The 16,534-nt window shown below is 45.4% G+C and overlaps 1 protein-coding gene across 2 annotated transcripts; it reads right to left on the bottom strand.

Annotated features, from left to right (window-relative positions):
• Positions 1 to 1,542: 1,542 nt before the first annotated feature.
• REXO5 (RNA exonuclease 5) lies at positions 1,543 to 16,493 on the bottom strand. 2 transcript variants are annotated; one of them, XM_042037613.1, is made up of 19 exons: positions 16,296 to 16,493; positions 14,522 to 14,643; positions 13,491 to 13,617; positions 12,541 to 12,625; positions 11,906 to 12,055; positions 11,671 to 11,759; positions 10,734 to 10,849; positions 9,815 to 9,953; positions 9,150 to 9,244; positions 8,233 to 8,335; positions 7,511 to 7,647; positions 7,087 to 7,195; positions 6,649 to 6,759; positions 6,400 to 6,537; positions 5,813 to 5,905; positions 5,100 to 5,319; positions 4,378 to 4,571; positions 3,670 to 3,779; positions 1,543 to 1,775 (listed from the first exon to the last, which is right to left on the bottom strand). In XM_042037613.1, exons 1-19 carry the CDS (start codon positions 16,407 to 16,409, stop codon positions 1,706 to 1,708), a joined length of 2,322 nt encoding a protein of 773 aa, XP_041893547.1. In that variant the 5' UTR covers positions 16,410 to 16,493; the 3' UTR covers positions 1,543 to 1,705. The 2 variants fall into 2 exon arrangements, 1 of the variants encoding a protein (XP_041893547.1); XR_006017614.1 differs by having other exon boundaries at positions 1,619 to 1,775; positions 3,377 to 3,779.
• Between the last annotated feature and the right edge of the window lie 41 nt (positions 16,494 to 16,534).

Genomic DNA, 16,534 nt, shown 5'->3' with positions numbered 1-16,534 from the left:
CTTATTTTTTCATGCCTATGAATAGGACTCTGGCTAGTTTTATTTGTCATGTGAGTTTCTCAAGCAGGACTCCTGGATGCTCACTGAATCCTACCTAGTCCTTGCAGGGAGGTGACCACATCATTTTTAAGTGTGTGGAAGGAAAACTAGCTGGTTTTTTTCAACTTTGCAGTGCAGGTGTCTGCAACAAGGAGATGCTGAATGTGAACAGCCTGAACAGGAGCAAATCCTTAGAGATGAGTGCTGGGCTCAGTCTGCCCTTCACCCCCTGCCCTGAGCTGCCTGGGGCCCTGGTCTGTGCGGGGCTGGCTCAGCAGCAGGGACTGGCTCTGCTGCTGAAGGCACTGGCTCCCTTTCACATTCTGGAGTAGCATGGATGTTGGTCCTTACGCCAGTTTGCAATAGCTGCAGCCAAAGGATGCCAGGCTCACTTGGAGTGACCAAAGTACCTTTTTGTAAGAAAAAAATTGGCTGCATTCATCTTGCTGAATAATAGATTTGACTTTCAGGTGGCTTTAAATTTAGTCTTTAATGACACTGACATGAGCATCTCCTGCTCGCTCACTGCTGCTTCTGGGCTTGTGCTGAACTTGCCTTTCTCCCGCTTGCCTGTATTTGTGCCTGCTCCTCCATGCAGCAATTCCCAGCTTCCAAATCCCAATGTAAAGAGAGAGCCCAGCGCAGTGAACTTGGGGTTGGAAAGTAGGAGGGTGTAAATATTCCATCAGCTGTATTTAGTAATTTCTGGAATTATAGCTATTTCAGCTTTATCTTGGCCTATTCCAATTCACATGAAAAAATCCCTCAACTCATGGTCAAACCTTTTGACAAACATTTCCTTACAATTTTTCAATTTTTTTTTCTGAGTGCCAGAAGCTCTTCTAAGCATCCTTGTGCTTGGAAATTCTGTATGTTAACAAGAGCTGGTCAAGCAGCCTCTACTTTAGGTGGCAATGGCTGCAAAGGACAGGGCTGGAGCTATCAGGTTGCAAATCACCTCATCCTGCTTGCAGCCCCCTGTGGAAAGCCATGCTCTGCAAAGTGCACACAGCATGTGCTTTCCTTAAAACACCCCTTGCCCCTCCTACAGCCACACGGAAACTTTTTTTTTTTTTTTTTTGTGCGTGTGAGGGGAGCGTGGCTGTGGTCAGGGAGGGAGGAGAAAGTGGAGATTGTCCAAGAAGTGTGAATCACCAATTCCTCCTTTCCATGGACTAAGTACAGCACTTTCCCGGAAAGGAGGCAGCGACTCCAATTCAGGAGCTGGCACCACACGGTTCCAGAAATCCACACAATTCCTGGGGTAGCTGTTAACTGCTGAGCAGCTGCTGCAGGTTCTGCACCAACCTGGCTGCCTGGTTTATGGGCTGGGATGTTGCAGGGAAGATGCCCCAGCTGGCAGCTTGGTCTCCCAACAAGGAATGGGATCCCACAGGCCAATCCTGCCTGGCTCCTATGGAGCACAGCCCCGGTTTGCCCCAGCACTGCCTGAGCACCTCCCTGGCTCAACCTTCCCACAGCAAGAAGGGTTAATGGAAAAGGTTTTGTGCTTTAAGACATTTTGAATGGCTTTTATTTTTAGACTTTGTAGAAGATACAGAGTGAAAGCCTATTGTTCTTATGGTAAGAGGTCTTTACAAAGACATCAATATTTAAAGTAATTAAAAATATCTTAACAAAAGACTTTGCTTAAAAACTTGGCAGTTTAACAAGTGCTCCTCCCTTCATCATCTTTTATTCCCATCAGACCAAGGCCAGATTGTGATCCATGCGTGCTGCAACACAAACAAGAAGTGTGTTAGTTCTGCTCAGTTCAGCCTCCATGCACATAACCCTGCTGGGCTGGTACTGAGAGGACTGCAACCCCCAGGGTCAGCACATTGAAAAACTAATTCTTTTTCCACCCCACAATTACTTGGCATTCTTTTTAATCAAGAAGCCTCCTCTGAACTGTTGGTCCTCTGGGAAACACTAATACAGGAACCTCACTTGGCAAGAAAGCCCTTCCCAGCCTGAGATGGAGTTCCCATCTAACCCACTCAGCAGCCTGAGAGTGTGAGCCAGGCTCTGTGGGCTTCCACAGGCTCCCTGTGGATGCAGATTCCTGAATCCACCTGTTCTGCTGGTGGGATTCCTACCCCTCAGTGATGGAAGCTTGTGATAAGGGAGAATAGTTGGAAATGGGCCTCGAAAGGTAAATTTGGATGTGCTGAACCCGGTGACTGCTGCAAAGGACACATGGTGTGGACTGCAACCCACAGCCTCAAACCTTCCTGTGGGGTGACAGGTGAGTGTGCAGGCTACCTGAGGCGATACAGGGCATAGAGAAGAGGCAAATGATTGCTCAGAAATGTAAAAACTGATGCAGTTTTAGCCCAAAGAAAGCAGCAGCTGATCCAAGGCCCACATGCATGGAAGTGCCCACAGCCAGGTCAGACTGAGGCAGTGTTTGAATCCCAGCTGCACTCAGGGTGACCTGCAGGGAATGCTTTGCTGGTAAGGCAGGAACTGCTGCTGGTTCAGTTTGTAAGCTACAATTTGGGGGGGCCCCCCCCGAACAACAACTTATGCTCTATTGAAGATGACAAATTTTAAAAATTATCTTTTTTCCTTTAAGTTTTAGTAACTGAACAATTGGAGCAAATCACACCAAGAGCAGCCCTTGGCTGAAATGGTTTGTCACTGCCATTAAGCCTAAATATCTCTTGGCTTTGGATCAATCTCTCTTCCAGGGACACAGCTGGGAGCACAGGATTATACAGCATCATGGCTCTTCTCAGGAAGCTTTGGAAGTGAGGGAGGGGAACCTGGCATGGCTGCCCAGCCAGGCAAAAGATGCTGCTGAGCAGCTCTGGCTCTGCTTGTATTCCAGGGCATGTCTCCACAGGGAACAATGCCCCTTCTGCTGAAGGGCACTGAAGAAAAGCAAAGGTAGATGTGACCTTTATTAGGCTGACCAGTGACAGTGAGAGCACAGAAAGCTGCTGGAGTATGTCCTCAGGAACCAGGGCTTTGCTTAGGGAAGACTGAACCTTTCTGGTTAATAATCTAGCAGAGCATGGCAGTTCAGGCCCCAGGGGCTGAAATGCAGGACGCTCACTATAGCTGGAAGCCCAACTCAAATGCACAACTCTCTCCTTCCTAAAGAGCTGAAGGACTCCAGTGAACGTATTTGGGTTTTCTCATTTTTGTCCATCACATAAGGGCATGAACCACCTCCTTGATCAGCTGTGTCTGAAGCACACACATTGGAGTACCACAACACAACAACTGGTAGGTGGTTTTAAAAACCAAACAAAACCCCACCAAAACCCCCCAAAAAACCTGCCTGCTGTGGAAACTCTGCTTGATTCTCTCATGGCCACATAAAACTTACCTCATTGTCAATGGGGATGAAACATCCATCAGGGCAGATGAGTGAACTGCTAAGATGTGCACAATTAATCAGCACTGTGGACCCTAAGATACATGAATTTGGCTCAGGCCTGCTTTGTGGGCAGAACGCAGGCCTGAGGTTTTATTGGCCCGACATGAAAGTCAGATTAAGTACAACAGCTTCTTCAGCCTTCCTCTTGGGCTTTCTCTTCCTTGTGCAAGGCTTTAATTTTTAATAGATTAAGACAAAATTATTCGGCTCCTTGGTTCTCTGCAAAATAGGCAGCAAGTTACCTGTTCACACCAGGAAAGAGAACAACGCACAGGGTGTTATTCTGCAGGCTTCTATAAAGCTTTTTGATATCGTGGTCTAACTTCTTCACCTTTTTCCTTAGATCCTGCTCCTGCATAAGAGAACAGAAGCATTAAAGTCCCTCGTTCATCAGCAGTTATACCTCTGAGTGTGTGGGGAGGCTGACCTGTGGGATGGCACAGGTAAGGGCAGCAGTGATGCCACTTCTGCCTGGCACTTGGCAGCGCAGTGGCCCAGCTGCAGGGACAACCATGTGCCCTGCTCAAATGGCATCACAGCTCCCTCCAGGTAAAAATGAGAGCTCCACCTCCAGAGCTCTCAACTAGAGCTCTTCTTTGCTGTGCAGCCACTCACCCCTCCCTGTGACTCCTGTGCCACCTGTGCCCTGTCAGCTCTCCAGTGCCAGGCTTCAGTTCCTGGGCAGCACCACCCACTGCTCTGTGCAGCTATGCTGGTTTTAAGGCTATGCAATACCCTGCAAACACCACGTTATCTCATGTGGTATTATTTCTCAAACTGCTCTGTGGAAGAGAGCTCTTGGCAGCCCCTTTGCTCCAGCACAAGGAGACCCTTCTGTCCCAAGCAGCTCTGCACCTCAAAGTGACGTCAGCTCAAAGCTACCACTCCAGGTTCCCAGGGCAATCCCTCCTCACTAACTGCAACAAACATCAGCAGAGCCTCACACTCACAGAGTCAGACAGCTGCTCCATTTGCTCATAGAAGATGTGTTTTCCTTGTTTCCCATCGCTGTGATTCATTTGCCAAATCCATCTCCAGAGGTGACCTGGAGCAAGGGCATTCCTACTTCTTAGCTCGCTACCCTTCATGGTCCATCCATTTATAGCTTCAAGGGCATCCATGGCACTCTGGGATTTCTGGAATTCTGAAATGCAAAGAGAAGGGAACATGCTTTGGCAATGCTGCTGCTGCCCTCCTTGGCACCTGCAAGGCAGGGCTAAAGGTGTGGAGCAGGATGGAGATGAGAAACAAATCACTGCAGCAAGCAGATCCTCATCTCGCTGCAGATAAACATCAGACTTGAAATGCCAGTTGGCTGCAGCAGCACTCATTGAGCTGTTCTCACCTTTTAGAGGTGATTACTGATCTGTGTGAAGCTGCACAGTAGCCAGCCCTCACATGGAAGTACCCATGTGAGGGGCTCCAGTAGCTGCCCTGGAATTTTTCTAAGTAAATGTTCGGGGTTTTTTTCAAGCAGGTGTTTTTTCCTCTTAAATATTTAGCTGTAAAGTGCTCTTCCAAACAGTATGTGCTTCCACTGCAGCATTTTAAATACCATCCCTTTGAGCATACCTGAGTTTCAGCAGCTCTTGCTGTGTCTGTGCAAAGTCCCAGGGGCTGCTGAATGAGCTTATTTGAAGGAAATACGCAGGCTGTGTGTGAAGCTACTTACTGAGGAAACAGCAGTTCCTGTGCTTTCCACTCTGAAGATCCTTTGGCAGGAACAGTGTTTCTAGGTCTTTCAACTGGCTGAATTCTTCTTGCAAGTCTGTCTCTGTTAATGACTTCTTCAGACCGGCCACATAAATCACACCTTCATTTTCTACATCCAGTTCTAATTCCTTAATCAGAACACTGCAGTCCAGCATGGCTGCAGTGACCGGTCTCTGGACCTGGGGTGGATGCAGCAGGAATAAAGAGCCCATCAGCCCACACAGCTCTGTGTTCTGAGCTTCTATTTTAAAGTATTTTTCTCCCATTACCAAAAGTAGACAGGCTGTTTTCCCTCACTCGAAATAAATATGACTAATGAAGGCTAACTTACTTAGTCATGATAAAGGGAGATCATATTTGTAATGCAGAAACACTGTAAAACTAAAATGCCATACTCTGTATAGCCCTGTTACTTGGATCTGCCCTTTAAAGCTGCAGCTGGAGGTCAGAATGCTTTCTAATTCCCTTCTGCTGACAGGCAGAAAGGAGAAAAAAGAGGGATATAGGTACTTCCTTTCTGCCAGGGGCCCTAAGCTGTGCAGGGACAGGGAGGCTGTAACAGCACAAGCAGCCAGCACTTGCCCAGACACGCTGCTGGGGTGTTCCAGAGCTGTACTGGAGGCTGTGCCTGGGCTCAACACAACTTGGGCTTTTGCTGTTTGCCTTGTTTACCTTAATGCAGGATCCTGCCACCTCAGCTCCATTCAGGCTTTCCACAGCAAGCTGGGCAGCTTCCAGCACTTCGTATTGGACACAGACATATGGCTTGAAACAGAACAGTAAAGCACTTCAGGCTTACCAGTGAGACACATTAGCCCTCCCTTTTAAAAAGTCAGGCCTCAATGAAGTTGTGCTTTCTTTTAAAAATAGAATATAAAAAAGTTTGGGGGTAATATATGTAACACTCCACATACTCTAGCTGTTTAAAACCCCCTTCAATTAACTCTTCAATTAATAATAGCCTTTTTTTTCTCCTTTGGCTGTAAAAGGCCTTAACGTATCAGTTCTCTTGAGAAGGACAAAAAGCACCTCAGCTTCTCCAGTGCTCAGAGTCCCCTGAGCAGCACATGAGCTGCATTTGTTCTTGTCATTGTATGGAGCAGCTTTTTAGGTACCCTGAATGATTGTAGCTGATGACTAAACTACCAGACAAAAACTCCAAACAGAATAACTGGTATTTCTGTGGTTCTAATCCATCTCTTTCCAAGAGATTAATCTGACCTTCCAGGCCTGTCAGCAACCTTATGAGTGCTCCTCACCTGGAATGTTTCAGTTACCACTGTAAGGGACTGGATTGGTCCACACCTCCCAAATTCTTTCTTCACAGACTTCAGGCAGAAGTTTTCTTCAAAAGGACCTGCGTAAATTGTCAGCATGTCAGTCAGCTTGCTTCTCACCTGTTGGAACACAGATTAGAGAAGGCACTTCACAAAGCAAAGGTGCCTCCTGATAAATCACATCTGTCTGCAAGCTCAGTGTGAGGACTATTCTCAAATGAAAAATAATACCTTTTCATGAAGTCCAGCATGAAGGTGAGATGCAATGTACTCTGGACCCAAACTGAACTGAATGATACTGAATTTGGACAGGGGAACATCTTCCAAGGCTCTCTGAAGAATCTGGAGGGACAAGAGCATTAAAGAGGTACAAGACAATTGTACTGCAGAGGATCAGAAACAACTGAATTTAACTCCCAACTTTAATTTTCATTATTGTCCAAGAAAGCCCTCAGGCAGAAATTCCCCTTTGGTGAGTCATGAGAGGATGCAGAGGATCAAAGCTCATTTCCGAAATGCTCAGATGGATTTAGCTAACCTGGCATTAACAGTATTGCTAACAGTACTGTCAGTCAGCTCTTTAAAACAGGACTCATCTACCCACTCCCAGAACAAGAACAACTTTGAACTATTTTGACACTCAGACCAACCCACTCTAAGTCCATTCACCTGTTTGTTTGAAGTGCTCAGGTTTCTCTGACACAGGCCGGAAGAGTCTAGTCCCTGTCTGCCCAAAAGGAGGGGTTTTTGGCCAGTCACCTTCAGACAATCTAAAAAACTAGCAGAGAGAAGTACACTCTGAATCACAGTACTTTTCAATATGGGAAATCAAAAACTTTCAAGAAATTCTTGTCAGAGAACTAAAGCTCATTAAAGAAATTTGAAAGAATATTCTTGTCCACAACATGAAAAGAAGCCTAGGAAATACTCTGTGAAATTTAAGATGAAACTGCTGAAAGTTTTTCAGCACTATGCTGCAATTATTTGTGTCTCTCTGAAGATCCTGATGACTTCTGAAAAACCGAAGGCCCTCGTCTGATTTTACTGAAGATTCAGCTGAAGGAAAAACATGCATATTTGAGAATCTTATTACCATGGTTTGGATAATGGCGGAGGCTCATTCAGCTGTTCCTGGAACCCACATCTTTGTGGCTGCAGCACAGCTTTGTTCTGTGAGACCTCAGCCAGTTTTTCAGCTGTCAGAAGCATCTCCAAGTTTAGTTCTGCTACCTTGGGGAAGGAAGATTATTAGTTGGCTTTCATCTCATCAGTTAATTGCAGCTGACCAAAAAGCCTATGCTTTCCCTATGAGTCACGTAGGCACACTCCAGCAGTGAAGAAACATGGGCATTAATTTCTTGACTTATTATTTTCTGTTGTCATTTTCGAGCATGTAGCACTCACAGCATCAACAGGCTATCATCTCCAAAAATGTTCTCTCAGAAATCAACAACACAAGGGACTCATAAAACCAGCTGAATCACTACCACAACACACAAGGTCTCTCTCTTCTTTCATCTAGAAAAATTACAGGCATTCCTGCAGGCTGGGAGGCATTCCTCAGTCCTTCTTTACCCAGTGCCCCCCTTGAGGATCAGCAGCAATGCTGGCTGATGTTGGTGAGCACCGAGCACTGGTGCTGCCCAGGTTATTCAGGCTGAAAGCAACAGGCTGTCAAAACTGGAGTCTCTAGCACAGCTCCATTTTCCCTTTTAAATCAACAGGAAGATGTGCAGGAGTGGGGTTTTTTCTTCATAAGCACAACAACATTATGTTCTGTATTTTAGGACAGGAATATTAATTAGATGTAACTACCTTTGTTGGTCCTTGCTCAATGAAGAATTGAGCTAATTCCAATGCAGCTCTAGCATCTTCTGTAGGATCATGCCCAAGCTTCTGTTCACACTGAATCTCCTTCCTAGGGCATCAAAATTAGGTGTACAGGAGGTTATCTGTTTCTCCACACTGACCAACATCCTGTCTTTTCTAAACTGGGTCCTTTTCGGGCAAAAGAGCTTTCCCCTCTCCAAAAAGAATTTCAGTTCTGTGCAGCAGCATTCTTGTGAAATATTCCCAAAAGTTACTGCAAGAAATGTTTTTGCAATGTTGAGCGAAATGGTTTATGGAATTTGACAGAAGCAGTGCTAATACTTGCCACTCTGATGCATGACTATTTTTCAATTTTACTTCTTTCTTGACTGATGGCCCAACTCATAATCTGCACACAGAGGAAGGCAGCCTCCAGGTCAGTGAAGTTTGGCACTGCAGAGTAACTCACTGTGAGCATGGGGAGAGCTGTCTCACTGAGACACTATCCAGTGGTAGCTGATACACTGAGAAATATGATTTAAATCAGAAAATCCGACTTTCATGCATTAATTTTTCTTTCTTGCCAACTGCACCTCTCATTTGTGTGAGCCAGAGTGCCTTTGTTGTTCTACAATTCAATACACCTCTAGAGCCCTGGAGAAAGGCTAGTTTTACTGGGACTCAGATCTGGCTGGGTCACAGCATTCCTGCTTGCTCAAAGACAAGCCCATTTATTACGCTGCCTGATGTTTTAAGCAGCCAGTAAATCCCTTTTTACCATGTCTTACTTGCACAGCCTGCTCCTTTATTCAGAATCTTAGTAAAAAAATAATAATTCTGATACTAGTAGTGGCAGAATAAGACCCTATGATCCACCATGACAGTTTCTAATCTTTGCCATGACAGTACAGTAATAATCTTACCCTAAAACAGCTTTGGCTAGAAATTTTAGCTTAAATCTTCGACCTTCACTTCTGGCAAAAAGCAGTGAAGTATCAATAACACTGGGGTGGATCATCTGGAGGAGAAAATCATCAGTTTAGTTTAAGAACAGCAGACATACAGAATTGGACAGTAACTCCACAGTTTTCTGTGCCTCTGCCTTTTCATTTCAGTTGCCAGTTTCTCACTGACAGCAACCTGATCCACAATAAGAGAGCAAAAGGAATAATCAAACAAGTCCAACTCTCCTTTCTACTTCCCATTCTAGTGGTAAGATCTAGATTGGGTTAGAAAGATTAGTTATGAGTCAAGCATTTTAGACTGGTTAAATTACCCACATAAAGGATTTCAGTTCTCCCCATGACAGAGCTATCAGAAGCATCTGGCTGAAGCAGAGGGGTAAAGCTTCAGTTGCAACAATACCTATGTCTGGACAGACTTCTCTCCTTAGGGTTCTGAACAGCCCCTTGCAAATTTTATAGCTGTAAGGAGACTCTTTGTCTTTTAAATCCTTACAGACATAGGGCTATTCATAATAAGAAGCAATTAACAACTGTTCACTAATAAAAAGAGCAATTTTGAAGAGTTTTCAGGTCTGAAATGAGCAACACAGGATTGGGAAAAACACTCTTAGAAACATACTCACTTCTAAAGCCTGAAGATCAGAATTTAGAGAATGACCCACCAATACTGCATCATGGGGAAGCATTTTTTTTAGCCTGGTTTGGATGTCTGACAGTCTTGTCTTCACTGGAAGAAGCATTTTCTTTGTGATTCCTGAGAACCTTCAAAACAAAAGTTGCATGAGTTAAAAGCAACACATTAGAACAGTGTGTGCTAGAGAGTATTACAAGCAGGCCCCGTAAAATATGGACTCAGTATAACCAATCACAGAATTTACTATTTACTGCTTTCTCTTCCAACATCAGAGGATATGCTGCAGCTGTATTAAACTGCTAAGAGTGCTACCACGTCTGTTTCAAAAGGTCATTTCTCCCAGGTATTTTTAAGTGATGCAGTTGGCAGCATCAGATAGCACAGGTAAGGAAATACTGCAAGTCTGATGGTGGAAGGAGATGCTTCCAAGTAACCTGAGGGGACTGGCACATCACGTCCTGGATAAAGCCAGGTGACATTTTGAAGAAGACAAGACTTGAGTTTTGCCTGCTTTTGTTACAATCCTGAGCCCCACCCTAGAGGTGTGTACAAGCTCTATGCATTTTTTACATATGAGCAAATTCAGCTATGGACTCCATCTTATTTTATAACCAGCAGTGACGAGTAACTTGTACTGTGTATCATCACTTTGTAACAGAACTTTCCCATGGACACTGCAGAATGGCAACGGTTCTGCCTGGTAGCCCCAGGGGCACTGTGCAGCAGATTGTACACATAATGCTGGTCACTTCAGTCACACAGCAAGAACTGTATTCTTAACACTGAGGGGAATGCAGCAGGCATCCGTGCAAACCAAGGGGTTTCTGAAAGGTCCTGTGTAACAGGCTGAGTGTGAAAGGGCTGCAGCTCTGAAAGACAGAGAGGTAGGAAAGGTTTGTGCAAGTGACCTGGTGCGGTAGTTCACCACTGTGCTCTCAGGTCTGACCAGCTCATTCAGCAGGCACCGACCCCGGGCATCCACCAAGGACACGCGGGTGACTTCGTTCCCTTTCGCCGTCAGGCACTGTCAGGAAGAAGCACAGGCAGTTGTTGGATCAGCATGATGCTGCCACTCGAACACCTCAGCTAACATCTGCTTTGGCTGCAGCAGCAGCTAAGGAGTTCCTTGACTCAGAGATCTACCACTCATAGCTGGTTGTTTTATACTCTACTGTGCTTCATTTGAGTTGTTAAATGTGCACTGTAAGCACAGCAAACACACAGGCAAGCACAGCACAGAGAGAAACACTGTAAAGAAGTGCTGATTTCACAGAATCAGTCTGTGCTCTGCACTGCACAACTGCCACTGACAGCACCAGCCCCAGAGAACTTGTACAGTTTCAAGGCAGAGCCCAGGTTGTATCAATAGTTATTCAATGCTGATGCCAAACAGGCATCTCTGCAAGGCTAAAACTGCACTAAAAGAGGACTCTTCACCACAGCAGCTGCCAGAGGAACTGTGCTGACTAAATGAAAAGATGTGTGACAGGGAAGTACTTTTCCTTTCCCAAACCTTGGAGAGAGCAGAGGAGGAATTCCACAGCACCCTCGTGGGTTACTGCAGCATTGCTGATAGGCCTGGCAGATCCAGCTGCTGCCCTGGGAGCCAACACAGAACTGAGCTCTCTGCTCAGGATATTGTTTCTGTCTCGTTGCCAGAACCACTTCCAGGGCCTTTCCCATGGCTGTATTAGCACTGGTACCATCGAGGAAGGGACTGGCAGCAGATATTAAGATATCAGAAGTGGTTTAACAAATACACAGAGTGCTTGGCTCACTTGGGAACAGCTGGTAAGAGCTGGGTGCCTGACTCTATTTTTTAAGGCCACACACACTGATTTTTACCATTTCACAATCCAGACCAAAGAGGGGGCTGCTGTCTGTCCTCTGCTGATCACACTCTGTGGAGATGTAGCCCTTGCATCCAGGGGAACCTGGAGGGAAAACACACCCAGGAATAAGAAAAAGAACTTTCTCCTACAACTCATCTTATATGACAAAGCATATCACTAAACTATCAAAATTAAAAACAACCCCCACCATAACAAAACAACCAAACAGCCCTTGCTCAAAAACTGACCTTCTATGGGATAGTCATTTCTTTTCTGCTCTTCTAAAGTTAGAGTATAGCTTGTAAGGCCTTGTTTCTTTTCTCCGTATCTCTGAATGATGGGATCACATTGCAAGTCTGAGCTTTTAGTAATGCATTCACTGCTGGGGGAAGTCAAGCCTGTAAAATACAGAAGCATCTGTGGTGGTCAGATAGCACTCCCTACCTGCATGCAGTTTCTGCATCAGATGAACACTTACAGGCTGCACCATTCCAAATTACTACCTGGAACAACAGACTGGAGAGAGAAGGTCAGAGAAAAAGACAGACACACAGTCTTCTTAGCTTAAAATATTGATGTCTTGTTTCTTTGATTAGATACATCTTAGAATAAAAGAATCACAAAATGGGTAGCAAAGCAGCAGAGTTTGGGATTAAATATGTCAAAAACTTTCTCTCTTTTTGCATTCACTTTGACAATTGGCCCAACATGAGTTACTGAAGTAGTCAGGGTAAGAAGTCTCATGGTTTAAGCCATTGTATGTGTTTCTTTCTAAACAAGTTTGCCATGGCAGCACTGGGATTGCAGAGGACACAAAATCATAAATTTCTGTTCACAGTGAGTCACTGTATTGAAAGAGACAATGCAAAACCAAACAAAATACCTTGTGGAGTGTTTTGAGGTTTCAGGTTTGTTCCTTCTCCATACAGGCTGACTGGGAAGTTAGCAGAAGGTGTTAATGTGAATCTCTGAAAAAAGACACGTGTTAGTGACTTTGAAAGACATGCGGAAATAACAAGAAAATGGGGGGTTTATTGACCCCCAAACCAGCCAAATTCAGAGAAGGATGGATAAAGAAATAGTGGGAATACATTTGGTGTTTTATCAAGTAGAAAAACCCAACACAAAGCAAACGTGTTCCAATGAGGGATGACACAGGATTCTTTGTACTACAGAACAGATTTGCCTTGCCAGATACGATAAAGAAGGCAAATCTCAAGACTTTCTTTGATAGAAACTAAAGCCAGTTCCTGTCTTTCCAGTTAAGTTGTGATTTACATTTGCTGTAGTTCAGGAAGAACTCTAGAAGCTTGAACTCAAGTCCTTCTTTCTATCTTCCTTCAAAAATGTTGCTTGTAAGTCAGAAAATTAAAATAATTATTTTACTAATCTTTTTGGGAAATGGGAGAAACTTGACATAAAGTTCAAATAACAAAAGTGATATTTTTCAACCAGTGGGATTAGCATAACTCTATTGAGAGTCTCTTCACTCAGAGTAAATTCCAAATTATTGAAATTATTCCAAAATATTTATAATCTAATTGGCATCTGTAGATGCAGGATACATAACAGTCAGAGGACTGAAGCATCAATAAACATTTCACCTGGTAAGGCTTCAAAGACATAAGTCTTGAAATCCTGTTCCTAATATCAAAGCCCTGTCCTTTGTTCTGAGCTGACAACTGCTGCAAATAGATCCTCTCACTTGCTGTAAGAGTCAAGGATGGCTGCATCCTTGGAAAAGGCAGTCATTCCACTGCAGCCATTATCCCTGGGATGTGGTTTCAGGACTGGAAGAAGTTCAGAAGACACGGATGCAGTTTGGGGACTTACATGCCGGAACACTTTCCTGAGGTGTTTGAACTGTAAATAGAATCTGTAGAAATGGAGTTGGCTCATTTCATGTAGAACGACAACCACAACCCCAGCCAGGTGTCTTTGGTGATAAACACGGCACCAGCTACAGTTAAAAAAAAGGGGCAATAATTAAAAAAAAAAGAAAACTTAAAAATCAAAGCAAAACCATTATCAAGCACTCTTTAAAAAAAAAGTTGGAACCAGCCCAGCTTTTAAGTCAGTAAATGGCAAAGTGCCAAATTACTCCAATAAGAAGAGGCTTTATAGCTTATCTCAAACAGCCACATATTCCTGGAAGCAACAGAATATGGGAGACAGAGCAAGAAAAGTTATTGCAAATGTCTGCTGCTTACCATTTCAAGACCTGTGTATCTCATTTATATGCATCAGAATGTGAACATACCAGTAACTTCAACTGTACTGACACAGTCTGGTGAATTAATGCATCAAAGTAAGTTTCACAAAATAATTTTCTATTCACTATTAAAATCTAAAGTGGGGTACTTTCTGCTTTGAGTTTCATTTCAAGATTCATTTCATTACACCGTATTTTTGCCATTCAAGGTTACATACCCTCCCCAGCCTTGCCCTTCCAGCACTGAGAACTTGCCCAGAGAAAGGGAGAAGTGATTAAAATGCTTTTTTTTCTAAAACACTCTATAGAATGCTCTGTTCCGATTCTATCTAACATGAAATACATACATATTTGTGTTAATGTTTTAACAGGATATTTTGTTTCTCAGTGTGTGGAGCTTCTTCAGTTCCACAGCAGTCATTTAGTTTTTCAAAACTGCATGAAACAAAACTATGCAATGGCAGGACTTCTGCCAGAAGAGGAATTCTGCCTCCTGGCCAAGTCTAACAACAACTGCATCTGCACAATCCAGGCTGCCATTGTGGCACCTCCACGGTGAGCATTCCAAACCCAGCATGGCCGATGTTCCTTTAGGAATGTTCTCACACCACGGGAAAACACGAGGCCAGGCTGATTCTGGCTGTGGATGTACCTGGGCTGTGCTGCGTTGTGGCATTTCCCCAGAGCTGCATATTTCAGCAGCTCATACAGCTGCTCCTGGCTGATTTCGGAGCCCTCGCCAAGCAGAGCTGCTGACAAACGACACGACTTTTCCTGTGGAAAGGGAAATGCTGGTAAAGAGAGGTTTCATGTAATCACACCAGTTCATGGAAAACGAAGGAAAAAGAAGCTATTAGGATACGACCAACTACATTTAAAATAACTCTTCCACTCATTATGGGCGAAAGTTTCCTTTCAGATCACACTTCAACATTATATTTACTGTCAACCCAGGTACTCTAACTTCAAAGATTTATTTAATAAAGATTAACATAAGCAGATGCATGCAGTAAAGAGACAATTGATATGCAAACACAATGTCCTACTCTCTCAGCCCTTTCCCCCACCTGCTGCTGTAGAGCTTTAAACATTTGTACAAGTGTTACATGCAGCCACTCCATGTGAGGTTTTCTCTATTTACAGCGCGGGATCTGCTCTGCCAGAAGGGTTTGCTGACCCCTGCAGGGAAAAACGCTTCAGTAAAATCCAAGGAAGCTGCAGAAAGAAAGCACTGGGTAGATGAGGTGGGGACTGTGCCACACAGTTCAACACAACAGTTCTTTAAGCCTAAACGCACAATTCTTCTAAAGGCTAATTAGCAAGTAAATGCAGCATTTTGGAGACCTCCACTGACCAGATGGCCTGTTCCAAAGAATTCCTGTAAAAACTTTAAAGATATTCTTTTAATATGTGATGGAAAAATGCCACACAACACTACAGGATGTAAAACCTCACAGCATAAACAACCACTGGAAGTTGTTTTCCTCTGCACAGGGCTAACAAGCCCTGTGCTCAGTAATTTGGACACAGCCGGCCCAAATCAGGGACTGAGCTGTTGGGCTCTTAAAGGTATTTGTCATTGAGTAAAGAAGTTAAAGAGAGGTGACCACCTTCGTGGTTCCAGCGGTTAAGAATCATCTGGCAGTAACAGCACAGGCTGGTGTAATTGCCAGTGCCTCATCTCTCATGCTGAGTGAGACAAGTAATGACACCGTTGTTTTCAATGTGGCCTAATTAAAGCTTTGCGGAAAAACCCAAACAAAGAGCAGAGGTTTTGAGTCACCAAATAGAGGGTACTGCCAACCACAGGAATCCGTCTCCAGCCGGGTACAAACAGGACTGATCTCACAGACTGGACATGCCACCTTCTGTCCCACGGGCACTGACTCAGTGTGCCTGGGGTGAGGTGTTACCGCACGGCTGCTCCGCATCCTTCAGGGACGCACGTGCTGAGCACGCACAACGCTCCTTTCAAGACCCGCTTTGTTTAGGAGAAGATTATATTGGCGAATGTATCTATTTTTTAAACAAAATTCCTTAAATGTAACGCTGAGCACGCCAAATGAGTTCTTTTCCACATTCCTTGGAGCAGAATCCAAGCCATTAACAGGCTCTCCAGGGCAGTGGTCACGGCCCCAAACCTGTCCAGGTTCGAGAAGCGTTTGGGCAATGCTCTCAGGCACACGGTGGGATTGCTGGGGCGTCCTGTGCAGGGCCAGCCGCTGGGCTCGATGATCCCTGTCGAGCAACTCAAGGCATTCTACGATGTCACCTGTAGCCGGCCCTCCCAGCACACTGCCCGTGTACACGGCTTTGCTGAGGTCCCAGCGTCCCACCGTGGGACACGGCAATGCCCCCGAGAAGCGGCCGCAGGGCACAGGCGGCCCGCGCCGCGCTCCTCACAGCGCCGGGCGCTCGGCTCTCACCTCGGGGCCCAGGCCCGGCCCGCCGCCGTCCGCCTTCCGCCTCTTCTGCGCCCGCGGCCCCTCCGCGGCCTCCCCGAGCCGCTTGCGCCCGTTGAGGCACAGCCGCTCCGCCATGGCCTGCACGGCGAGGTCAGCCGGGCCCTCCCGGCCGGGCACAGCCCCGCGCTCCCGGGCGCTCCCGCACCGCACCGGGGCCGCGCCGCGCTGGGCGGGGCCGGGCCCGCGGCGGAGCGGCCGAG

The sequence above is a fragment of the Corvus kubaryi genome, unplaced genomic scaffold (genome assembly GCF_017639235.1).
Source record: "Corvus kubaryi isolate FWS band 111438036 unplaced genomic scaffold, C.kubaryi_AGA036_p1.0 37387, whole genome shotgun sequence".
NCBI classification, from domain to species: domain Eukaryota; kingdom Metazoa; phylum Chordata; class Aves; order Passeriformes; family Corvidae; genus Corvus; species Corvus kubaryi.
Note: the sequence above shows the minus strand (reverse complement) of the source record. Positions and strands in the feature narration are given on the sequence as shown.

Coding starts and splice junctions, on each gene's coding strand:
- REXO5 (XM_042037613.1), bottom strand. CDS start 16,409: ATGGCGGAGCGGCTGTGCCTCAACGGGCGCAAGCGGCTCGGGGAGGCC. Junction 10,850..11,670: donor TTGGTCTGGATTGTGAAATG/GTAAAAATCAGT, acceptor TCTTCCTGACAG/TGCCTGACGGCGAAAGGGAA. Junction 7,196..7,510: donor CCGCCATTATCCAAACCATG/GTAATAAGATTC, acceptor TCTCTCTGCTAG/TTTTTTAGATTGTCTGAAGG.